Source organism: Hypomesus nipponensis, chromosome 19 (genome assembly GCF_054491055.1).
Source record: "Hypomesus nipponensis isolate SF chromosome 19, ASM5449105v1, whole genome shotgun sequence".
Classification (NCBI taxonomy): Eukaryota; Metazoa; Chordata; class Actinopteri; order Osmeriformes; family Osmeridae; genus Hypomesus; species Hypomesus nipponensis.
This window is the reverse complement of record NC_140379.1, coordinates 17,943,353-17,969,655: the sequence shown is the minus strand read 5'-3', so window position 1 is coordinate 17,969,655 and position 26,303 is coordinate 17,943,353. Positions and strand designations below refer to the sequence as shown.

Here is a 26,303-nt window from a genome sequence, read left to right as displayed (position 1 = left end):
TGTTAGTTTGTGTGTGTGAGGTGAGGTAGGGGGTGGTGGGGGATTACATTGGAGAGCGAGGCTGGATTCTGTTCGAAGCGGCTGGAGGTTCCATTTCCGACGCATCCTCCACTACCTCAGTTTCTCTTGTCTTTCATGCCAGTTGGCTTTGAGGTTCTGAATTCCCTTTCGGTTGATTTCCTGCCAAATTCCCTCTGGCCTTGTTCAGTCTTCCTACTGAACGTGGTCAAGCCTGACCCTGAAAGAATATTTACTGTTAGTGTTTACACCTCCTGGTCCATGTTGCTGTTGTGAGTAAAAGACTGTTCACCACAGACTTCGATGGTTAAATAAAGGTTAGCCGTGAAAGATGACAGAGTCGAGAGAAAGAGAGGAAGTTGGTTGACGTCGGTCCAGGCCTCAGATGGTACTTGTAAGTCACTGTTGCAGTCAGACAGGATTTCTGCTGTGAGTCACATTGATGGCTGCGCTTCAAAGACATGAGCAGAAAGCGGGAGAAGTCTCCGACAAGGACATCCAAAGACTCCAAAGATCGTGCCCGTCCATTGTTCACTTTTCTTACCTTCCTGACGGTTACACTCGCCCTGCCCTGTACATTTGGCTGCCATTGTTTTCAGGAGGAATGAGTGACTGGACTGTATGAGTGGTCGTTCTACGAAGGTGAACGTGCCCGCAGGTGTCCAGTTGTATCCAGCCATGTGCCTGGGTTTTGTATTGATAACTGCTGAGTTGCTGCTGCGACGCTCAGGTTCCTAAAGCGTGCTGCGGGCTCTGACTAGACGTAGTACAAATAAATCAGATTAGTATCACCATCGTCACACACACACACACGCTGCAGTGCACGCACTGCGTGCTGTTCTGTGGGCTATTTCCTACTCAAAGAGCTCTGCTCAGGTCTTAATTTAACCACCTGAGTCACTGTGACCTCAGAGCTGTATTTGTCCTGTTGTCACCTAGGATCCCAGGGATTATTCACATAGGGGCTCTGCTGGTATCTCCAGCCACAGGAAATCTATTAGATACCACTTCATGGTGTCTGTACCCTAGGGACCCTCAGGGGAGCGTAGACGGAGGTGTCTCCTCCCTGCTCTGGGGTCCCACCAGCCCAGAGCCCCCCCCCCCCCCCCCCCCACCCCGAGCGAGGCCCCTCTGTCTTCAGGGAGGGGCTGATATTCAGTCTCCTCCTGAAAGATCCTGCTTCATATACCTACGTCTGCAAAGCCTCCTGTTTTACATAGTTAACTGGGGCTGACAAATCACTGACGTTTAAGGGTTAAGCTGAGGAAATGGCTGTGTAGTCTGTAACATCTCCTTTTAGAGTTCAGCCCACAGGACAAACCGAGTCTCCTTTGTGAAAAGCTTTTCTTGAAAACGTGGCTACACTTTTGAGAGTGTACTCAATAAAGAAAAGCACAACCTTGAGGATTGTAAAGAGTGTTTACTTTTGAGTAGTGACGATCATATACTTGATTCCTTCTAGAAAAGAAAGACCGAAGAGTTTTCAACATCTTTTACCTTGAGGCACAGCTAGCCTCTATTGTCAACAACTAGTATTAACTTCTGCTGAGGCTTTCAACAAAGTTCAGGGTGAAACGTTTACTTTCAATGTGTTTACTTATTTACTTTGTGCTTGAGAAACAAGCATTTCTGTTTAGAAGATGTGTAAAATTTTGTTATTCTCAATTCTTTGTCACAGAAATGAACTGTTAACAACAATTAGGCTAGTTTGTGTGTGTGCATGTTTGTCTTATCTGGGTTATGAGAAGCTGTAATGCACCCCGTCACGAAGAAAATAATTGTGTGGCGCAGGCAGAGCTAGTGTCTGAAATTGGCATTCTCATTTCTAGCCGGCACAGAATCCCCTCCCCCCTCCTCTCCTCTCCATCCCTGTGCTTCTTGCTAAATGATTTCTCCGTGCAAAGAATTGCTCTCATCTGTTTTGCTTTTGATGAAACCTAATGGGTTTCCAAGAAATGAAATTACGCAGTCATTTAGTGACAATGCAAAGTGTGCCGAGCATTTTGTAGACGGTTTGACGGTTTTAAGGTTTTGTGCACAAGAGGGCCCACGGCGGTGCCAAGAGGCGCGGTCTTCCTGTCCATTGTGCGGTGAGAAAAACCCCCAGTATCATCTCAGCACCTTGCCAGTATCTCTGTCTCTCCTTTTTGTTTTTTTTAATTGTTCCTCAAGGCTCATCGCGGCGCGCCAAATCCCGCGTCATGCCCGCGTCCCCAGCGTGGTTTGTTTCATGGCTGCAGGTGTCAGCGTGAGAGAGCGCGGTCCCACGAGGGGCCCCTCCCCCTCGGCTGGTGCACTGATTGTGGCCAGGTGCTGATCAGGTGTGCACCCGGGTGCCACTGCAGCCTGGGGTCACAGGTGCTGCCAAAGCACCACCCCCCCCTCCCCCCTCCTCACCTGTCACTCCTCCCCCACCCCTCTCTCTCTCTCTTATTCCCTCTGTTCCATGCCTCTAGGTGAGGCCCACTCCTCCCGGGCAGCCTCCTCTGCAGTGTGGGAGGTGGAACTGCAGTTTGGTCACGCGCGCGCACACACACACACACACACTCCCTGCCATCGATGGAGAGCTCTACTCACAGGTGTGAGTCAGTGTGGATCGTTTAGGTCTGTCAGTGAATTTGGCTGTAGGTTCTGTCGCTGCACCAGCCGCCGCATGCAGCTCAACGGAAGAGCTGGAATAGAATGTGTTTATTTGCTGGTTTAACTCCACCTGGAGATGGACTGGATTACATAGAACCCCCCCCCCCCCACCCACCATTGTGTGGAACGTACAAAGTCACAAAGCTACATTAGTTTCTCTAGCTATTATCTCCCTCTATATTAAAAGGCACTCTGTAATTTCCCTTCGTTTTTTTTAATGGATTGCGGTGTGGCATGTCTGAGGAGAAGGGAGAACAAGAGGATGACCATTGAGAGGGAAGGGAGCGGACACGGAGCGGAGAGGAGCGAGTTGAGCGGAGGAGGTGTGGCGCGCTGTAGTCTGGGGGGATGTAGCCGGTCATTATGCAGAGCTGCAGGGGTGTGCTTATCTGCTACTGTGCTCAGTGGAGCGTGAAGAGCTCAAGACGAGCTGAAAGGGCACAAAATCCCCCCCCCCGCCCCCCCTCCCAGCCCCTCTCACCCATCTCGACCCTCCTCCCCATGCCCCCAGCCCCCCCCCCCCCCCGGCCCCTTGCATGCCGTCTGCATGGCTGTCCAGCTGCAGGAGATCAGCTGTAGCCTGGCAGAGCTGGGAGGAGGGCCAAGGTGCGCTGACGAAACAGGGGGGGGTCCACGGGGGGGGGGGGGGGGCGGTAATCACAGGTCCGCCAGCATGGAAGTGCGTTCGCACACGGCCGCCGTCAGACACGATCCCAGAACACGCTCCCCCCTCACATGGGAGATGAACATTCACAATGCTAGGTATGACCGCGGATTACAGGCCCAGCATTGCAGACGAAACCGACCCTTGTATTCATTCAGGTTTAATAGAATGTAGGGATTTATGATGGCTTCACGTTTCCCACCCCCCAGCCTGCCTTTTCAACGACTCCCTCTACCTTGCTTATGCTGTTTCCCTTGGTGACAACGCCAGCCCCCGCTTGTAAAGCCCACACCTAAAGTCAGACAACCGCTTTCCCATAGAAATCTCCGTAATGCTAAATGACACATCAAAAAGTGTTTTGCATGCATGCGAGATACATCTACTGTGAGCGGGGATTTTAGAATTGTGGAGGTTGTCTTACTGGGGTTCTGATGACTGAATCATGAGCCGTCAGGACTTAGTCCAATCTCTTTTTACACACATCTAAAGGCAGAGCAAAACAACAGAAAAAAAAAACCCTGAAAAAAACTCAATTTGCTATTGGAGTGCATCCATGCTTTCATCTTAGATGTGGCTGTTGGCTCTATTCGGACATCTCTGTCTGCCTGCCAGCCTTCAGATCCCAGTACCTCAGTCACTTTCTCTTCTGTTGGTCCTCCTCCTCCCGCCTCAACCTATTTCTGCCCTCCTCTCGGTCTATCTGTCCTCGCTCGTAAACTCCCTCACTCCTTTGTTACGTTTCGTCTCGCTTTCATCCCTTGTCCTTCCGTCGCCAGTCTCTAGTCGGGCGCTAGTTGCCTTGGCACAGCTGACGCCAGTAAAAATGTTAGCGATTGTTAAATAAAAACATGGAGTTAAAGGGCAGGATTCATTCGGAAGGAATGCTGCTAGTGGAGCAACTGCAGTCTCCTGACTGCGACCAGAACTGGGTGCTCCTCTCAGATAGCCTTGGCTGCTCTGCCCTCATGGGTCTCCTGAAAGGAGTCCAGTCACTCTGGCATGGTACCACAGGACTCCCTCCCTCGGGGAGCAGAGGGGCTCTGTTTTCGCCAGTTTTTTTTTTTGGCGCCCGACAGTTATTCTATTACAAACTCTCAACAGCACTTTTGTATTTGGAACTGTCTGTGTCCTAGTTTTCTAAGTATGTAAACATGCTTCCCATAGTGGAGACCGGTGGGGTCCACGGAGAGACGGTCATATGTGCTTCATGAGTCATCCTGCTCTGGCTCTGGCTCTGGCTCTGCCCCTCCGACTTGTACAGATGCTGTCTGTGAGCGCACAGGCTGTGCTACAGTTGTTCCTCAGAGGAGCCCAGCATGAATAATTGACTGTGTCTCTATAACCCGGGCTGACAGCGTGATTACACACCCGTCCATAAGCCTCCCACTTCCGAGCACGCCGTGAGACGGGTAGAGGAGTTCTGATAGGCTGACAGACAGGTCTGTCCTCGGTGGTACCCCCCCCCCCCCCCACACACACACACCTGTTGGCTTCTGCTCTGAAACAACACTACGGGTACCCCAGCCCCACACCCTCAACCGTTCCCCCCACCCCTAGCTCCACACCTCCCACCCTCGGGCACACACACCTGGACGAGGGAGCGGCCTCATGCGGCACCTCGGCCCTCTCTCCACGTATCCAATCCCCCACCAGCACCCCCCCCCCCCCCCCAATCCATGCAGAGAAATGAAACTGGAGAAACGGATCAATGTAATCGTGTTCGTTTTCATACGCACTCGTCCCAGGAGCAGAAACACTGCAATCGCCTCTCCCCTGATGCATAGGGAACCACAGATCCAGCACCCGCTGTAATATAATCCAACCTGCGGGGTTTGGCAAACAGCACACACACACGCCTCTCCTGTGCACACACACACCAATTCCCCCCACTTTGTCTCTGTTCATCCATAATAAATCTTTTATTACACATATATTCTTTTATTTATTGCTACCTGCTTTAACCCCAGGCAGTGAGTTTTATAATGAGCTGTTAATCCTTAATTTCAGCAGACATGCTTGTACGTGTTTGTGAACTGTCAAACCATTTTGTGTTTGAAAGCCACATGCATCTTATCTCAGATCATCCCTGGTTCCCCACGAGTCCTGGAATACTAGTCTGGAATACACAGTACTTCCTCGGCATTGGTATAATTATGAAGCCACAGAGGAGCTGTGGTCAGTTAAAAGTGTTTTTCCTGACAAAAGACCAAAAAGCATGAAATAGCATCAACTTGGGTATAACTGACCTGTGAATAAATCAGAGCCCACACAGAGAGCTGTCTGAGTCTGTCAGGAGCGCATCCCCCTCGGTGTCTCTAGCCAAGCTGAGCGTCTCTCTCTCTCTCTCTCTCTCTCTGTCTCTCTCTCTCTCTCTCTCTCTCGCTCGCTCGCTCGCTTTCGCTCCCTCTCGCTCTCGCTCGCTCGCTTTCGCTCCCTCTCGCTCTCGCTCTCTCTCTGTCTCCTCTCTCTCTCTCTGTCTCTCTCTCTCTCTGTCTCTCTCGCTCTCGCTCCCTCTCGCTCTCGCTCTCTCTCTGTCTCCTCTCTCTCACTCTCCTCTACTCTATCTCTTCTCGTCTTCCTGTCTTTTCTCTCCATTCTCCTTCCTATCCTCTCTCTCTTCCCTCCCTCGTCTCATCCACCTCACTCAGCTTCCCCATGACCTCCCCTCTATACATTTCTCTTCATTTCCTTCTCTTCTTGTGTCTGTCCCTCTCCCCTCTCCCAACCTCTATCTGTCTCCATCCCCCTTTCCTCTCGTCCCCCCCCCCTCTCCTCTCCTCTTCCCCCTCCTCTCTTCTTCTCTCAGCCACTTGTCTAGCGCCCCGCTGGGGCCAGGGAGATGGAGGTGGGGTATTAAATGCTTAGTCAACTCCAGTGCGCCCACTCCCCTCCTCCCCCTCACACACGCACAGTCCTCCCAACACAGCACACACAACCAACTGGCTGCTCCCATGTTGACGGGACTGTCTCCAGGCAGCAGGCGATGCCGGGCTTGGCCGTTCGACCGTCGAGGTTTCAGAGCGCCACGCCAGGCGTTCTGGGGAGGGTAGTATGCCCAGACCGCAGCGCGACTCAGGGCTGGATCAACATTCCTGACCGGTGCCTACTCGTCCTCATCTCCCCTCTCTCCGACGTCTCATCGTTCAACAGTCGCCTGGCGTCCATTACCAGCCGTCCGCGCGTGGTTTGATGTGGAACACAGGCTGTACTCGGGTATTCGTCCGGGGACACGCAAGAATGTGTTCGTCTTCTTCGCGTTCAAAGTATTCCGTTCCCCCGCTGGTGCGGTGCTCCTGACACGGCCAGTTCCCAAGTGCCCACATTCTGCGTGGGGGCCCGGCGTGCGCACGCCCCGAGTCCCACAGCGGCAGGCCTACGTCACAGCGCCGACGCGCGCACGTCCAGGAAGACGGCCGGTGGATAGCTTGTCGCCTCCCTCCTCCGCTAAGAGAAAGGATGTGTGATTATGAAGTCGTCAGCCATGACCCGGCATGGTTCCAGAGAAGCTCCCGTCTCCCAGGTCTTGGGGGTGCCATTGATTGGTGACCATGTGTTTGTGGCCGATAGACTGTGAAATGGTGTGTTGCTTGCACGGCTGTGTGGCACCTGCGCCCCACCAAGGTGATTGATTGGTTTGGTCATGTGGAATGTTCCCATCTGGTCTGCAGTAATGCCTTTTTTTTTCTCTCTCTCCCTCTTCCTCATCTGTGAATAGCAAGCCGCTGGCTGGAGGATAGTTAGGCTGGGAAGGCGGCAAAGGCCAAACGAAAACATTTCCACCCCCCCCCCCCCCCCCCCCGCACACACACAGACGACGTCCGCCCCTCTCTCCCCTTTTACCGTCACAGGGAAATCAAATAGACCAAGACACAGCACCTGATTATCCCTGAGGGGGAGGGGAGGGTGGGATAAATACAATCAGGAGATCCACACCTCTCTCGCTCCCGGGCAGAGACACAGTGAGACACCAGGGAAAAGCCCTCTGTGTGGTCTCAGTCCGTCGGGGGGGCAGCGGTGCTTGATTTTGAAAGGCATACTTCAAGGCTAAAGGACGTGTGTCATAATGAAGGTCGTCTTTGAACCGGCGGAATATTTAGAGCCCTTGTTCTGATTGGAAACCATTTCATGCTCCCTCTTTCGAAACTTGAGAGAGATGGAGGGAGCTTCTCTCTTTGCGCTAAAAGGAGCCTGTTTCATTTTGCGGAGAGAGCATGACTCACCTTAAGAAGTCTGTTTCATTCTCTTCTTAGATTCTTCCCCGTTTGATTCTGATTTCTCTTAATCCTAGTCTCTCTCTTTTAATTGATCTATTCATCCCACCTAATGACTAATTACATATCAGAGCACATCAGCGGAGACATTCATCATCGTAGAACCTAATAATCAATGACATTTCAACAAAGGAGAAAATAAATATGCAAATAAGAACTCATTAACATTTGCGCTAGCTGTTTGAATAATGCTGCTGCTGACAAGGCTGTAATTAACAGAAATGGATGCTGAGCTCAGGGTGGGTAGAGAGTGACATACTTGTTTCCATAGCGCTTGTTGTGGCCCCAGTGTGAGCCCCTGGCCTACTGATACCTCAGCTGGCCTAGGCTGGATTAGCCTAGGCTACACTAGGCCGGGCTAGGAAGGGCTGGGCTGGACAAGATTGTACCCATGGTGGCACATGCATGGTGGAAGAGGAGGGCTTAGAGGGCAGGTCCTCTCATTTCCCCGGCCTCTCCTAGACCCTGCCCAGCCCTGCTCCCAGAAAGCTTGTATTTACAGTCAAACAGAACCCGCCGGAAACATCAAAAGGCAACAGGATGGATGTCCACAAACACTTGAGGGAGGGAATCAAAAGGCTCAGTTTGAAAAGCCGGGGGAAAAGCAGTGAGTGGGTGAGCTGTTTTGTTCCTGGTGGTGATGTTCTGAACCGGAACTTTCCGCTCGAAGTCCAGTGTGTGTGATTTCACAGTGGAAGCCGAGCAGGCTCATACTGTCTGTGATCTGACTGCTTTTCCAATGTTGGCCTCATGGCTGCAGGTCACCAAGCCCAACCCCCATCACTCGTTCTGTCTCTGTTTTCCTGTCTACTTTCCTGTTTTTGTCGCGGACGTGACACGAAAATGCACAACACAATAAAGCTGTTTATATCAGTTGTTTAGGCAGCTCAAAGTGCTGATTACAACAAGTCGAAGGAATTTCCTTTATTGCAAGTGTTAGCCCTGCCATATGGCCCAACATGGAACATTAACTTGACAGGGATAATGGATTGCTTTGGGTTGTAACACTAACAGTAACACAGGGACAGGGGCATGGGGCTGAGCTCACACACACACACACACACACTCACACACACACACAACACGGCGCACGCTGGAAAAAAGTGAGTGGGAATGGACGTGAACATATGTTCATCTGGCTCCAGAGTTACCCCTTGTTTCCTCAGCCTACGTTGTGTGTGTGTGTTTGGTCTCTGCCTACATAGAGGCGAGGGCTCTCTCCATGGAAAAACTAAGAGGCCCTCGGAATGTATTTGAGAGGCTGTAGAGCGAGCTCACTAATTGGTTGTTTTTGTGGCTGGGGTTTTGAATTGATCCCTGGAGATCCTTAGATCACTACCTCTCGCTGTAACAAAACAAGGGCACCGCACAGCACCGCGGCGCGGAAATCAATAGGGAGTCACACTCCGAATGACTTTCTCATAAGCCAGCCTTTTAATCTGAGCCCAATGTGATTTCAATATTTAATACTAGAGATGCTATTTATACACAGCACATTCTCTCTGCTCGCCGAACAACGAGAGGGGCGAGGGAAAATCAATCTCTTGACATTGATCCAGAAGCATGGATACTTTAGTTTAGTTTTTTAGTTTCTATTTGAAAATTGCTTTCGATCTTGAGAGATTGCAATCATAATGACGGCATTTGGATTTCTGAATGTGCAGTAAAACATCATTACACATTTAACATTCATTGTGTCTGGCGCACACCAAAACTGAAGGGTGTTTTCTCTTTCATTTCACGTCGATAGATTTTTCCAAGAGAACCTGTGTGCCATTGATTTATCTGGGAGACACTGATATTCAAGGTGACTGTTCCCAGCGGACTTCATTTATATTGACATCGGTGGCAGTGATGGCTGTAATTAAACAGGTTTATTCCTGTTGGTTTTGCATCATGCGTCTGGGGGATTACGTCTGCGTCGGTGTCAAGACTGTTCTTGGTGGACACGCATGTCAACACCTGGATGGCCGTGGTGTCTTCTACCCCAGGAAGGATGATGAATGAATTTAACATCCCATCCATCACGGCCACTTCCAACTCTCCCTTGCCAGGAAGTAGGAACAAAATAGAAGAAAAAAAATGAAACATCTAAATATATGACTAGGAATACAAACTGTCACAGACAAGAATCTCAAAATGAAACAGTTGGAGGAATATTGCTTTCTGTAGCCTGACGGCACCTGCTCAGAGCAGATTTAGTAATGGGGATATTAAGGCTGTTCTGTGTTCCGTGCACGCTGTGATAGCACAGGACAGGCCTGCTCTGGGAGATAATAAACCAAGCATGGCTAATGCCATGGAAAGTGCCGGGCCTGCCCGCGTCGCCTCGTGTGAAATTGGCCTCTTGTTCCGCTGGTTTTTGCTCCTTTCTCTCACAACAGGTTAGAGAGAGCTTTGATGGATGAGGTCTCGATTCAGACTTCTGTGCTTCATAAAGGAGAATTACGATTTAATGGCCCCGGCCATGTTCTGGCTCTGTAAATATGGGTTATTCCTGGGGCCTATTCTCCTCAGATTGAGTTTGAGCCTGCCTCAGACAGAGAGAGAGAGAGAGAGAGAGATCTGTGTCCTGGGTGTATTTGTAGCTAATTTGGTTGCTTGGCTGTGAAGCAACCCTAACTTTCAATAATCCCTGTGATCTATTCCTGGTCCTCCATGGTCTCAGCCACACACACGGCCACCAGACGTGTGTTCATACGTCCTGTCGGCTCAGAAGAACTCACTCACTCACCAGTGACATCATTTGATATGAGTACAGCTCTGTTATATACACAGTTAGCTATCTTTCCTGTTATTCAATGGCCGTATTGAATGAACATGGTTACTTCTCAAGCCTGAGTGAAAGTGCTGTTGAAACTTCTCTGAGTTTTGCCAAGTTTCAAATGGCTGAGTTTGCAGTCCCATGCAGAAGCAGCAGTGTCCTCCACTAGCTAGAATCAGAACTTACTGTCCTGTCTGCCTCCTCTCAGCCTGCAGGTACCTAAGAACTCCCTCTCTCTCTCTCTTCTCCCTCTGTCGCTGTCTCTCTCTCTCTCTCTCTCTCTCTCACTCTCTCTCTCTCTCTCTCTCTCTCTCTCTCTCTCTCTGTCTCTGTCTCTGTCTCCCTTTCCCCCCACCCCCCCCCTCTCTCTCTCTCTCTCTCTCTCTCTCTCTCTCTCTCTCTCTCTCTCTCTCTCTCTCTCTGTCTCCCTCTCCCCCCCTCTCTCTCTCTCTCTCTGTCTCTCTCTCTCTCTCTCTCTCTCTGTCTCTGTCTCCCTCTCCCCCCCCCTCTCTCTCTCTCTCTCTCTCTCTCTCTCTCTCTCTCTCTCTCTCTCTCTCTCTCTCTCTCTGTCTCTGTCTCCCTCTCCCCCCCCCTCTCTCTCTCTCTCTCTCTCTCTCTCTCTCTCTCTGTCTCTGTCTCCCTCTCCCCCCCCCCCCCCTCTCTCTCTCTCTCTCTCTCTCTCTCTCTCTCTCTCTCTCTCTCTCTGTCTCTGTCTCCCTCCCCCCCCCTCTCTCTCTCTCTCTCTCTCTCTCTCTCTCTCTCCCGCCCCATCCCTTGTCTTGTGCCTTGGCCTCGTCCCACACATCATACTCCACATGCGCTCTGCTCTTAAATGTGATGATTTTGGCCCATTCATCATCCCCAGTCAGAGATCTTCTATAATGTATGATGTGTCCTATTAGGGAGGGGAAGCGCCTGCTGGTGGCTTCCAGGGGGAGGCTGGGGGAGGCAGGGGGGAGGCGGAGGGGAGCGTTGGGCCAGGCTGGTTATTGATCACAGCACCCCTCTGGCTGTCACTCCCAAAGCACTGCCAGGAGGAGATGGAGGATGCGATTAGATAAAAGGGGGTTACAAACACATCCAGAGAGAAGGAGAAGGAGAGGGGAGGGGGGGGGGGGAAGAGGGGTTGGAGGAAGGGAGGGAAGGAAGGACAAGAGAGGAGGGGGAAAGAGAGCAGAGTCAACAGGGGGGGCCTCAGCCCTGTTAATCGGTGACTTCTGTACTGGACCCTCATCAGTAGCCGCTCTCTTGCTTGGCCCCTACCCGGCTACCCTTCTCTCTCTCTCTCTCTCTCTCTCTCTCTCTCTCTCTCTCTCTCTCTCTCTCTCTCTCTCTCTCTCTCTCTCTCTCTCTCTCTCTCTCTCTCTCTCTCTCTCTCTCTCTGTCTCTCTCTCTCTCTCACTCTCTCTCTCTATCTCTCTCTCTTTCTCTCTCTCTCTCTCTCTCTCTCTCTCTCTCTCTCTCTCTCTCTCTGTCTCTCTCTCTCTCTCTCTCTCTCTCTCTCCTCAAAGTGACTCATTTGGCTTATGGTGGAGACAGGGGGGGAAAGGGGGAGGGGCAGTGGCTTCACAGCTGCGATAGCTGGCATCAGTTCCTTAAACATCAGTGTCTCAGCCAGCAGCCTGCTTGGCACAAACACTCACCAGTAACACTTAAACAAATTGCCATTGCAATGGCTAGGGCTGTCGTACGCTGTTGATTTTTAACATTCCAAGAGACTTTTCCACTCACTCCTTCTGCTTGTTTTCATCTTGTAGATGACTGTACGCTATGATCAACAAGCTGACATTAGTTTCCCATCCTCTCTGTGTTTGTGCGCTCAGCCCCCATACAGGGATTATTTGACACTGTTACTCCAGCTCTGAGACTGAAATATACTGTGTGTGTGTATATGTGTATGTGTGTATATATATATTATATCCAAGTTATTTCTTCTCCTGGCCACATCAATCAAAAAATAATTAGCGTATATTTATATTTGATTTAAGAGATGATTAAAACATTTGGCATGATAGTTGCCGCCACACTTGCTGTATCCACTGAAGGGCCTCTCAGTTGTATCTGTATATTCATCTCCATTCCCTACTAGGTGCACATGTCGCTGTTGTAAACCGTGGCGTGCCAGCAAGTGCCTTGACACGAGAACAGGAACATCTTTTTGTTTACCCAGGAGGCACCCCCCTCTGCGGGGGATCATGCGTAGCGGCACGCTAAAACAGTTAAATGCCTGTTTACCGTTTGGCTCCTCTGAGATCTTTCCCCTCCCGGTGTGGGCCGCGCTGTTGACGGCGCTCTGCTCCCTGGGCGTGTTGCAACGCTTGGCTTCTCGGGGTCATGCTCGGTAGGTTCAGGGGAGCTGCCTGCCCGCCTCGGCAGAGGCGCCCCGAGAGGATGTTTTTCAGCCGCGCGTGGCTGTGCTCTGGTGGGGTTTGAAACGACAACACTCACCCCGTCAATTATTCACGGCGGACAGAGAGAGTGTGACACCACACATGCTGGGGAGGGATATTTCACTGTTGGACATAAACGCGTCTGCCGAGGGGAGAGAGTGCGTGAGGGCTGTGGGCCCTGTCACACTGAGATGCAGCTCTGGGAACTATTTCAACCCAAAAAGACGTGACCTTTTCATTCTTCCACAACGACAGATGTCTCAGCCCACCACGGTGGCACGGCGTATATAATCCACGAGCAGAAAAAGCCACAACCAAATATTCGTTCCTTTCGCGAGAGAGGTAACCCAGAAATGTTACAGAGCATTAAAGGAGTTGTTTTGATCCCACAAGGGAAGCAGCTTTGTCAGTTAAACCACGTCACCTGATTCCTGCAGCCTCCTCTCTCTCTCTCTGGAGACGTCGTCTACAGATGTAACACGACCGTGCCCCGAAGCGTTGCTCAAATACTGTACATGCGAAACAGTCTCCCCACACCTGCACACACCAGGCTGACGTTCAGATCAGTCAGCGACTCGCACAATATCCCGGCTCTGCAAGTTCCTCACGCACTTAAAATATTTACCTTTTTCCCCAGAGTAAACAGAATTTAGTTTCCGTGCTTGCATCTAGAGCTTGTAATGTTTGGAAGCCTGACAAAAAAAAAAAAAGCGTATGAGGTTGTTGTAGTTGTTTATCATTATCACGCAGGAGCTTTCTTGTTTTGTTTTTTCACGTCGGGGGCAAAAACTGCTGAGTTTAGATATTGTGAGGAGCATGATTCATGTGTGTGGAGAGCCGTATGTTGTGTTTGCCCTCCTGACGGCTGCTGGGTAGTGTCTCGCAGGAGGAGCAGGGTACACCAGACGCACAACACTGATGAGGGCAGTCTATCTGAGAGCGGAAGGTTCCGTCTGTGAATATGTCTCAGTGAAAGATCAGATTGTGCGGGTTCAGACGCTACATGCTGGTTATGGAGTAGGATTGCGTGGGCAGCATAACACCATTTCAACATGTCAGCGTTGATTCTCCTTAACTAAACATTTGAAGCTTCATGTGGTATCTCTCATTGACATTAATATGTGTGGGTATTGTCATAATTAAACAACTGGTAAGCTGAAAGCATGTGCAGAGTTCTAAAACTTTGTCTCACTGAAATGTGGAGTTAGACCGTTGAACAGTTTCTCACTGTTCAAACACAAAACCCCCATTCTGGTGGGATGCGGCTTATAGAAAATGCGGCTTATTTTTTCCAAAAATACGGTAGACAAATGTCGGCATATATGTACTCAAGGGCATCAACCTTGTACAGTTTTGTAGTCTAAGTGCAGCTCTCTCTGTGTCTCCTCAGGTAAATCGGAGAGGTCTACATTTCCCGCATATGGGAGGGAGCCTGGGGTGTCTGGTTGCCAGGTAAGTTTCAAATAACAAGTTGATGTCTTCACTCAAAATATGCATCTCAGCATTGCAAATCCTCGTTTCCTCAATGTTGATGGCCTCGTGTGACCATGGATAAAGTGGAAGTGTCCATCCATGTCAGTGTATTGAGTGAACTGTAGCTGGAGAGAAAGAGACGTTGTGTTGTGGTTGCCTGCGGTTCAGTGGTGGATGAGAAGAGACCCCGGGAGACCCCCTGAGGAACGGGACTGCAGGGAGGATGAGTGAGTGATTAGACAGGTGTAGGCAGGCCCCTGCTCCCCAGCCTGGTCAGTTCTGCATGGGACATCCAGACTCTCCACCGCTCAGGGGAACACCACATTCAACACCTCCATTAAGCCGCTGGGTCGCTGAGCACAGCCCAGCCCTCTTCACAGCCACCCAGATGTTCAACACAAAGGCCTGATTGTGTACAAGCCACAGCTCTTCCTCTTCTCTCTCTCTCTCTCTCTCTCTCTCTCTCTCTCTCTCTCTCTCTCTCTCTCTCTCTCTCTCTCTCTCTCTCTCTCTCTCTCTCTCTCTCTCTCTTTCCCTCTCTGTCTCTCTCCCTCCCTCCCTCTCTCTCTCTCTCTCTCTCTCTCTCTCTCTCTCTTTCTCTCTCTCTCTCTCTGTCTCTCTCTCTGTCTCTCTCTCTGTCTCTGTCTCTCAGAAAATTGCTTCCCTCTTGTCTTATTGTTCCCACTACCACACAGAGTTTAAACTCCCCATTAAAGGCAATGGGCCTCATCCACCAATATCTTCCTAAGTTATTTCTCACATTTGTTCTCAAGAAAGTTCCTAAGAATAGTCTACGTGTGATTCATGACGTGTTACTAAACAGCCGAATTGTTTGCTGGTTTGATCTTAGAATGATTCCTGTAATCCGAATATGTCGTGAATTGAAAGCTTGTGCCCCGTTGCTCCCATTTAGCATAGGTAAACGCCCCGTCAATTCCCATAAAGGGCATGAGATGGCAGGGCCGTGTGCACATTCAGAGAAATGTCAAAAATATGTGGTAAAGACGGTGGAGGCCTCAACTCCAAAAGAAAGAAAAACGGTAGTCATTCTGAAGTGGAGGTATTGCTGCAAGAAGTTAGCGAAAAACGACAGATCATATTTAATAGCGTCACCGGTGGATACAAAGCAGTACATACGCCATTGTGTGGTGTAGTGCCAGTGTGCGGAATAGGCCTACTTTGGGCCTAAAAATACCGTGATCAGTCACTTATTATTGGATGGCAAGTTTCCCCGTTAACATAATTGAAATGGGGTTTAAGAACACATTTGTTCTTAAGAACATTTGGTGAATGCCCATTGATATTGGGATTGAGTTTTCAGTGCAAAGTCCCGCCTTGAAGATTAGCTTTAAGGATACAACTATGAGCTATGTCTTTAGTAGATAGAGCCTCATCTTTAGGCTTAACCCGAGGTCAGTAGAGCCTCCGACCTTATTGAGCCACGCGTTAACCCACTCCCCAAACTAATGACTAATTACATTCAATAGAAAACCCCCTGTCCCCCTCCTGCCCTTTCTGTTCTGAAATACACAAGCACCACGCACGCACTGCACACCTCACTCTGTGAACCACAGTCCCAGGGCGCTTTGCGCTTCCCGTCAGACGCGGGTGTGAGAGCTCATTTGCTCATTCATAAAAAAGCATTCTGAGAGGGAATGCCAGTGCAGACATTTTGGGGAGGAACCAGGGGAGTTCAAGCAGGCCAGCAGCTGCTGGGATCTGAGGCTGGCTGAGACTCTGTTCGTCTGGTCGCAGAAGAAAAACAGGAAGACCAAAAAAGCCATTTCATTCCTCAGAGAATGCAAGAAGGAATGTATGCTGGACACGGCTATACTCATATTGTATAACCCCTCTGGTGATTATCGACAGGGTTCGTCCGTGGAACCTCAGACAGCAGCAGCAGAGCATCTCAGGTGCAAAGATTATCAGGCATTGTTTATCTTTTAATGAGCAACTCAATGTCCACAGCAACTTTGTAACCCCGTCTGTGAAAGGTTGATTTCACAATCCATCCTGCAAACCTAATAAATGCTAACATTTGTATTTTCCTCTCCGAGGACCGGGAAGGGAAATTTGAAATACACAAACAATCTATCAAGGGCTCGCCTTTTGGAAAGTCCAGTAATTGCTCCAGATATCTACCAATGAGCCCATCAGTTACTGGCTTGTCATCAAGCCCAGGCCACTTGCCTCGCTCAGCACCGTATTATTGCATCATTTGGACTTGATGTAGAACTCCCTGTGTCTTATTGGGTTAGATATTCATAGCGTTACAGCCAGCTGTGGCCCCTTATCCCACTGTTACCCTTGCACAGAGCTCCCATCACTTAGGCAACAAGCAAGCTAGCTACATTCGATGGGTTTGAACCTGCAGGCTGTTTTGGGGGGAGGGGGAAAGGTGTGGAGGGGGGGGGGGGGGGGGTGATGGTGGTAGTGTTCACGAGCACAAGGACCACAGGTCCCCTCGGACTGTTTCAAGTACGGTGGATTCGAGCAAGAGGACGAGAGAGTGGTCCGTGTGTGTGTGCACGTGTCGAGTGTGCGTTTCAGTATCCCTGGTGAGGTCGTGGTAATGAGGAGGGCCGTGTGTGTACGATTGTGTGTGCGTGCGTGTGAGACTGTGTCTTTGTCTGTGTGTGTGTTTGTTTGTAAGGGGCGGGGGGGGGGTTGTGCTACTGACAGAGGGGCTGACGTGTTGCCTGGCTGCCTGGCGGTGCTGCTTTCTGCAGGTAACTCCTGCGCCTCCTGTGAGACGGATTAGGCTGATTAATGTGACAGGCTGCGGTTGACAGATGCCTTCCATTATCTCCTCAAATCGGCCTGACATTTCTCAGTGCAAGATGAGCGTTGTGATGCGAAGAGGCTTTGGGCTGAGAGCCGTGCCGTTCGTGCGGCTCTCTGGCATAAAGACGTGTGGTGGGTGTTAGACATTAGCCTGATGAGATGACTGACTTAAGTGTCATTCATGGCAAGTGGTTGCCCTGTATTATTCATCCCTGACATTGAGAACCAAGGTGTCGCCCTTTATATTTGAAGAGGGTTTACATTGTGTCAGACCCATTCACCCTAAAACTCAGACAGGGGTAATTAGACTACCGGGTCTGTGCAACTGGGCGATGATCCCTCTACTTATGACATTCACTACTACACGTTAGCATGCTAACTCAATTAGCGCTCAATCCTTTTTCTTTTAAAATCCAAGATTATGGATTTAATTTCCTGACAGCATAACAGCTTTTTCTCCAGTAATCTTTAAATAGGATTCTCATGATACCAAATCTGTCTAATCAACACCAACGAACCCATGCTCTCCTTGCGACCCATCCATCTCCCCAGGGTCCTAATACCGGTAGATTAGACAGTAATTGGTAGTTGATCTGATCTCGGTAGCTCCTCTGCAGTCCCACCCCACGCTGGCTTCTAAAAAAGAAACGCTAATATCGCTTTGAGGATGTGATATCATTGAACAAAGAGGGCAGGCAGCAGCCGAACTGGGTCTGTTGGGCCATGTCAATGTCAAGGCTGTAGCCTCACTGACAGGTTGTCAGTTTGCAGTGCCTGTCCCCCTCCCCTCCCCCCCCCTCCCCTCCCCCCTCCCGCTCCTCCTGTTCCTCCTGCAGTAAAGCTGTGCCCGAGCTGATTTTCACACGACTTGATGGCCTTCGTTTCAATCTGTCGAAATTAGGACCTCTGGTATTTTTAGAAGATCACATCCAAGAGATGACCTTGTTGTGATAGTCGGTTGATGCGTGCGATGATATTTATCTTTATGTAGAACTGGTCCAATTTCACATCAGGACCATAATAGATCAAATGGATTTTTGAGTCACATTGTTGTTGTAGTTTTTTACATCATTACAGCCCAAGGTCAGAACTGTCTTGTGCCTGACCTCTATTGGATTGACGTGTCAGTGCTTACTGTGTCAATCTACCACCACTCCCAGTCTTCTGCTGAGAACTCCTTAAGGCACACAAGATGATGCCAGACTAGGCTCGGAGCCCAGAGAGAGAGACAGAGAGAGAGAGAGAGACAGAGAGACAGAGAGAGAGAGAGACAGAGAGAGAGAGAGAGAGATAGAGAGACAGAGAGAGAGAGAGACAGAGAGACAGAGAGACAGAGAGAGAGAGAGAGAGAGAGAGAGAGAGAGACTAGTTCCATAACCACTCACCTGCTTCTCTTCACTGACCTCAGTCTCAATTTAAGGCCGGCAACTAATTGGCCTAAGTGGGCCAGAGCCTTAATTGATACCTTCAGCCAGTTTGCTCGGGGCACAGTTAGTGGATTGGATATTGGTAAAAGAAGCAGAACAGATCTGACAAGAGGATGGACCATCCAGCCAGCCAGTCCACCTGGGCCAGTCACCTGGGAAGCCCGCTAATCTGAGCCAATCAGATGCCGTTTTGGGACAGCTCTGTGTCGCCCGGCACGGCTCCACTAATTGGATGCGTGTGCCTGAGATCATAGGCTGGTCCAGCAGTCTGCTGCTCCCTGGCTCGGCTGACACACTTTGTCCAGTTAAGCCGCCCTGTTTTTTTTTTTTGTTGTTTCTTTCTTCTTCGGGGAGACGACAGCTCCAGAGATCAGACAGATGGTTTAATGAGCCTTTAGCTGGCCACCTCTCCTTCCTCTCCCCCCGCCTCCCCCTCCTTCCCGGTAGAGCTTCTCCTCTCGTCTCCCAGGAGCCAGGACGTGTCCCTGGCCTGCTGTGTGTGGAGATGCCCTCGGGCAGTGATCGCTGCTGATCAATACTGCTCCACTGCAGCCTGGAGGAGAGGGAAATCACTAGGTCAGCCTGATTGGGTCGATTTCTCCTTGGAGTTCACTGGAGCTGCTAACAGCACCACATCCCAGAACAAACTCTCTCTGTGTGTCTGTGTGTGTGTATGTGTCTGTGTGAGTGTGTGTGTGTGTGTGTGTGTCTGTGTGTGTGTGTGTCTGTGTGAGTGTGTGTGTGTTTGTAATTGCTATTGAAATTTCTATCTTGAAATTCGATCCCTTATGCTGATGAACCGTCGCAAAAAACAATATTTGCAATAACGATCAAACAGTGCCATCCTTCAGATATTTACCCATTATGCTGATTTATCTTATTGCCTTCTCATCTTTGTTGATCTGTTGGCTGTAAAAAAAAAAAAAACAAGGCTTGAAGTATGACGGCTTTGCTCGGTGGACATGCATTCACAAAGATCTGCGCTCATCTGGTTTTGTGAATAGAGGTTTAACTGTCTTCTCCATTAAAGACAAACGTGTTTTATCTCTGTGAAGATTGTTGGGGAGTTATGGTAATGCTGCCCACACTGGTGGCCCCCTAACTCCCAAAGGAGCACACATCCACGAGGCTGCTCAGTGGATTGATTAACAGTCCTTAACAGAGCATTAGGGGGATGGCTGATTCATGACTAACCGTCTCGGTGATCAAACTTGACAGTGCACGAGTTCACTAGCAGGCTGAGTTGTGTTTGAGCTCCTGTTAGCATGCGGTCTGCCACGCCCTGACAACCAGCTCAAGCCTCTCTCTCTCTGTGTGTCTGGGCCCCCGACTGCAGGCTAGCACGCGCGCCAACGTCGCCTTGGCCAGTCCTGGGCCGGCACCGGCGCCAGGAAAGTCGCCGACGTCGTTCTACTCCTTCACCGGGGCCAATCCCAGAAGACGCTCTCTACAGGACCCCAAACCAGTTGGTCAGTGCCAGTTAGCTAGTAACCTGCTATTAACAGTCGACTGAATACTATTAAACACATTATATTTTAGATAGGAAATGTTGTATCTTAAGAAAATGTGTATCTAAGGCTGTATAAAATCAACCCTGTATACAGTATTGTTGTGACACAGTTTTCTCAGTAAACACAGTATAGTGGACTCTCAGAAGGGATGGATATCCAGCTCCTGTTCTCGACAAAGACAGAGCTCGGGCTTGTTTTACTTGAAGTGACCTTGTTTGTACGAAGCCATTGATCTGTTTTCCCAAGCTCCCTGAACAAGCTTGCCCTGTCCAAGTCCCAGTGTTTACCCTGAACGATTAATTACTTATTCCAAAGCTGACTCTTTAAAGCTTGGCTAAAAAGATTTGATAGTGATAAGTGTAATGAATGGCTCGACATGCAAGCAATAGATGGCTTTCTTTCTTTCTTTTTTGGACGAGCTGCTATTTGACGAAGTTGGTCTTCCCTCTCTCTCCATGTTAAGAAATGTGTGGTGTGCTGTGTTTACCTCCTGCAAAAACTCCTTCTTCTGTCTGAACCTTGTTTTATCTCTCCACAGATCCTCAACAAACAAAGAAAGTTCGCAAGGTCCCTCCCGGCTTACCTTCATCTGTGAGTGAAGATCATTTCATCTGCCTGCTTCACGGTTCACAGAAATAGATCTCGCTCTGTGAGCGTACCCGAACACGTGCACAGAGGCACACTCACACACACTCACAGGCACACACACTCACAGGCACACACACAGGCACACACACACACAGGCACACACACAGGCACACACACAGGCACACACACACACAGGCACACACACTCACAGGCACACACACACAGACAAAGAGAGCTGTTGACACCCCTGTCACACAAACTTAGTCGGGATTTTGGTTTGTTTTCGTGCGCTCTTCAAAGACGCCCTCGACATAGACACCAGCGGTGCTTCCTGGATGTCTGAGGGAGGCCACAGACCAGCCGCGTTGTTTTTATGTTCTCGTGTCTGTGTGTGTCGCAGCCCTTCGTGTGTGTGTGTGTGTACATTGGGGGTGATTGATTTTGGGGGGCTGCCCTGTCACAGCGTGCCCTCCTCAAAGGCCCTCCTGAGGGACGGGGCGCGGGGGAGCAGAGCTGTCAGGGCGCATCCACAGCGCTGCTCTTTTGATGTTTAATTAGTCATTATGTAGCCGAACAGGAGGACAGACAGAGATTAATAGCAGCGAATCGGAGACATTTCCATGGGTAATAATCCCGGTGGCGCAGAAGACATTAGGATGCAGAGGAAGTGTGGAGCTCAGCTTGCCTCCGCCTGGGCCAGCCCTCGTTGATATGCAGGAATCACTAAAGTCAGATGTTCATTGTGAAAACTCTGGTGGATTTTCAAAGCTTCCGTTAAGCCTCGCTTTAACTCCTCAGCACTGGTACCAGAGAATGGCTTCTTGGAGAAACAGCAACTGGTTTGCAGAGATCCCCCCCTTTCGACGCTTTTGTGCGGAAGGAAGGATTCGTCGTCCGAGAACAAAACGGGGGCGTCCTCGGAGGTTGGATTTGCGCTTTCGGGAGCCCGCCGCCGCCGCCGCCGCCGCACCTCTAGAATTGAACGTCGGAACAGGGCCGCGGCACATGAAAGTCACAGAGATGTGTGTCTTTGTTTCTGGGAATCTGGGTTTGAATCCTACTTTTCAGGGGAGCAGAGGGAGGAAGGAGGTGGGGGGGGGGGGGAACAGTCTAGGGCAGCATGGAGAAGAGCCCTGTCTTCCTCTTCTCAAGCACGTGAAGTATGGTGGTGTTTGTGGGGGGGGCGGGGGGGGGGGGGGTAGGTGGAGGGGCGAGAGGAGGGGGGCTCCAGAGAAGAAGGGAGGGAGGCAAAGAAAGATTGGTTGCCTTGCGGGGTACATCCCTTTGTTGTGTAAATGGATGCAGGGCTTTTATTTGTCAGTACTTAACACATGGGCGCAGGTGCACTTGCGTGACTCATAACGGCACAATCAAAGCAGCAGCACGGGCCCGGATGCAGAGAGTAGTGACAGACACCAGGAGGAAGTGCTGCCTCCTCTCTGTCTGTGTCTCTCTCTGTCTCTCTCTCTCTGTCTCTCTCTGTCTCTCTCTCTCTCCTTGCTGTGTAGCAGACCCGATCTCAGAGGAACTGGTTAGGTTCTGTCTGTCTGTCTGTCTGTCTGTCTGTCTGTCTGTCTGTCTCTCTCTCTCTCTCTCTCTCTCTCTCTCTCTCTCTCTCTCTCTCTCTCTCTCTCTCTCTCTCTCTCTCTCTCTCTCTCTCTCTCTGTCTATTCAAATGCAGAGCGGGGTTATTTCTCTCATGTCTCCAGACAGGTTAAAGCTGGGCCAGGTTCTGGTGGTGTTAAGGTGGTGGTTGGGGGGGGGGGGGTTGGCTGGGGGTCTGGTGGTGTCAGCGAAAAGTAGGTGGTGAGGTGGGGGGGGGGGGGGGGGTTGGAGGGGAGGGGGTGCTGGTGGGAGGTGTCAGCAAGGCAGAGGAGGGGGTATGAGATGTAGGAGGGTGTCTGGGGGCAGCTTATAGGTGTTTAGAGGTTATAGATGGCGGCTATTAGGCAGGTTGTGGCAACTTGGTTGCGAGCGGTTGGGGCTGGGCTAGACGCAGGTGTGCGCGGGGCTGGTTCTGGAGCACACCCCGCGCCACATCCACACCGCTGAACAGGCGGGCGGAGTGGCGGTGGTGGTGGTGGGGGGGGGGGTGTTCAGAGGTGTGGATGTGCACCTGGAGCGCTGGGTTGCCGGGGGCAGCTGTGCGACGAGCCTGCAGGTAGCTGGAGAGCAGGAATGCCACTGCAGACACCGCTGAAAGCTTTTGCTTGTGTAAGCACCAGGCCCTCACCAGAGGCCTTGAATAGCTGCTTGATAAACAAAATGAACACAATGCTTCCTATCATTATTTCCCCTGCTGGGAATTCTCTCTTATTTATTTATTTTGATTTCTTTTTTTTTCTTTTTCACTCTCCTCACCTAAAAATAGTTCCGAAAGTTTGAATCGGAGGAGGAGTACGTTTAAATGCGATCCCGCTGTGTGTATGTATACATGAAAGTTTACGTTTGAATCTAAATATTTATGGAGGCACATCCCCTATGCATTAAAGGTTCCCCCTGCAGTATACACCCGGACGGAGGGCCTATCAGGAAGAGCCAGCTGTTAACTGCAAACATTCACATGTTTATAGACCTATTTCATTTTTCTTCTTTTTTTTTCATAACCCACTTTACAGTCCAAGGATTCCTGACGACTTTAGGAGTGTGTCTGCATGTGTGCTTGCGTGTGTTTGTGTGTGCACGTGTGCCCCTCGTACAGTATGTTTATTCCGATGCCAAATCAACTTCATCAGTCAGCTTGATAAGCAGCTTCTTAGCTTGATTAGCGCTTTTCTTTCCCCCCCCTTTGAAGTCTCGATGAACCTAAGCTGTGCACACTGTTGGAACCGACGCGAGGATTAGCCGCCTCTCACGAGCCCAACAAACGCGACGCCACGGAAAAAAAGCCGCGACGACGCGTCTCCCGGATACGATCGACTCGTCGCCGTGGCTACAGCTGGTCCTGTGGATTCTCGGGAGCGTTGTCCCTCAGCCTGTGGTTGAAGTGAAGGACTTGACGTGTCGTCGCCGGCCGGAGCGGGCGCCGCGCGCCGGCGTGGAGGGGCGCTGAGCAGGGACGCTGTCGGCCAGCTGTGTGGGCACCTGGGCCGGGCGCCGTGTGACAGCAGGGAGACACGCCACTGTGTGGCTCCTGGGGAAAAGCTGTATCTTGTAGATATTCATGCGTAGCTCGCAGGGCATGGCTGGCGTGTGTGTTTGCTCATGCGTCCGTGCGTGCGTGCGTGTGTGTAAATAGCCAGGGCTTTTTTGACGCGCCCTTGTCAGAAGCTCAACGGCTTGATGTGACACTTCCTCCCTGGCTGTGGTGACGGTATGGCTGGAGGAGAGAAGAAAGTGGCGGGCGACGGACGGACGGGGGGGGGTTGTAGAGAGAGGGGGGGGTTGTCTTCCTTTAGGGACATTTGCAAGCGAGAACCCTGGCTGTGAATGACAACAACAACAAAAAAGAAATCGTCATTTGCTTTTGACAGATCACTCCGACACCCTTGTTTCTGGGAGCTTTTACACTTAGTGGGAAGACAGGCTCTGGAGGAGAGGAAGCGGCCCACGGGGTGTGAGACCAAACACACAGGATTTTGCCTCGCGGTGCAGTCGGGTGAATGACACGCAGAGGAGATCTTCTCCCTCTCCTCCTCTCCCTGTATTACTCTCCCTCTCCTCACTCCCCCTGTTCTCCTCTCATCCACTCTCTTCCTCCTTCTCCCTTTCCCCTCCTTTCTGTCACTGCTTGGGTGTGTGTGCGCGCGTGCGTGTGTGCGTGAGCTTCCTCCGCCATTGTCACCGTGTGGATGTTGCTTAGACAGCCACCTGCAGGCGGAGCAAGGAACTGCAGGCAGGAAACCCTCTCTCCTTTGTTTTGCCTTTGAACCACAGCAGGTCAGGACCTGGAGAAGGGCTCCTCTGGTGAATAGACGTGCCTGGGGATGAAACGCGTCAGCAAGGCCTTGTGCAAATACAGCAATAGACAGTCTGTTTGATGTGGTTCTTTCATCGAGGCTCTGTTGCATAGACTCCTATGATGTGTGCTCCAGTATTGTCTGTTATTTCACAGTCCCAGATGACTTGCTTAACCTCCACATCCATCCATGTTCCACAACAAGCTTGCATGGGAGGCTTCGGTGACAGTCTGGGTCTATCGACTTCTGAGTTTAACGTGAATAAAAGAAGTGCTTTGTTCTTGGAGGCTCAGACCTTGTCGTTGTCATTTACAGTCGTTGGTCATCATTCTTTTTTGTGGTCGGTCAATAAACATACGCTTCTGGAATTTTACGGTTCTTTGTCAAATGGAAAGAAAGTGGGATTTTGTATTTGAAAACGCCGGAGGACATATCTGGAGTCTCCCTGTCCTTGCTGGTTCAAGCCCAGCCACCACCCCTGCTCAGTCCTGAAAGGTCAACCACCAGGGGGCAGTGTGTGAGGCCCTGGCTTGGTCTGGTGCGTGGAGGTGGGCGGATGAGCTCATCAGATGGCTGATTGGGTCGATAACAGGTGTGATCCTGACCAGAGTCGTACCCATCTCCAGGACACCCCGGGTGTGTTCATCTCTGCTCGTTGAGGCTGGCCACTGACGCCGGGAGACAGAGATGAAGGAGCGAGCACACCAGCCAGAGCTCCCTCCTGCTTTCATCTACCGGGGGAGGAAAAGCAGTTCAAGAACAGAGGGCGGAAATGAATGCGCAGATTAAAGTCATGAATCCCATTCCGGCCCGGTTGTAAATGACTTATGGCAGGCGTGCGTGAGTGTTAGCCCAGGTCTGGAGATGACCTGGCAGCCACAACAGGGGCCTCTGTCAACCATCAGCCCTAATTAGGTTAGGAGGACCCGCGCGCTATTTGGGGTCAGCCCGGTGACTGTGCTGAGAACACGGCAACTCGTGGAGATCACTCCAGGACACTGAGAGGATCCACTCCCAGTTGATTGGTTAAACGATAGGCGAGCGGCATGGCTGAAGGTAGAAGCAGGGTCGATCCCTTTGAGTGGATTGAGTGGGCTGAGACGCTGGCACGCACGCGCCACCGACCGACCGAAGGCTGCTGTGGGGGTTGCGGGCACGAGGGGAGACCGAGGCCTCGTTTCACCTCCAGCCCAACACACCTGCCTTCTCCAGCACCTTCTAATGCTTTCTGGATTATAGGGGCCCGTGTCAACAGACTAAAACACAAATCTTTTAGTTGGAACCTTCCTGTTGTTATTTGGATATATTTGCGCATATGCATACATTACTGAATGGGGGTTGCTGAGATACCGGGACATTGGGAGATCCGTCTACACAGTTTTAGGACAACAAAGGGAGTTCAAATTTGAACAAAGTTGGGTGGAGCGTGGCTGGTCAGTCGTTAAAATCCTATTTGGATGAGAGAGTGGGTGTATTGGCCAGTAGTCAGAGATAGGGAGGCTTGAACAGGGAACCGTTGTTCATTATCTCCCAGCGACCTCCTGGGTGGGCAGGACGTTTGCAGGTGGGTGTGACGTCATCCCAGTTAGCTAGGCCAGCTCATCCACGGCCGAGACAGGATTGCGTCGAGCGTGGCAGTTACACCATAGGATGCGTGCTTGGGTGCGTGCGTGTGTTTACCCAGAGCACACACACACACACACACACAGAAAAGCTGCTTCATAAATAACTTTTTCCGCACACCTCCGTGCTCCGCGCATGCAAAGCGCTAGGGAAATAAGAGGAGCCGGAGGAAACTGGTGTGCTGCTCGACTTCCACCAACGTCTCAACTGACGTCTGTGGCCTGTCTGGAACTGGAGCAGCCCGCGACTGA

General features: G+C 50.8%; 1 protein-coding gene across 2 annotated transcripts in view; it reads left to right on the top strand.

The window, feature by feature from the left end:
- Positions 1-26,303, top strand: part of tcf12 (transcription factor 12) — a 75,242-nt gene that overhangs the window by 25,069 nt on the left and 23,870 nt on the right. For both annotated transcript variants that reach the window (XM_084681902.1, XM_084681901.1), the window contains exons 6-8: positions 14,138-14,199; positions 19,768-19,900; positions 20,481-20,533. In XM_084681902.1, coding sequence (XP_084538028.1) covers positions 14,138-14,199; positions 19,768-19,900; positions 20,481-20,533 — 248 coding nt within the window. The remainder of the gene's footprint in view (positions 1-14,137; positions 14,200-19,767; positions 19,901-20,480; positions 20,534-26,303) is intronic.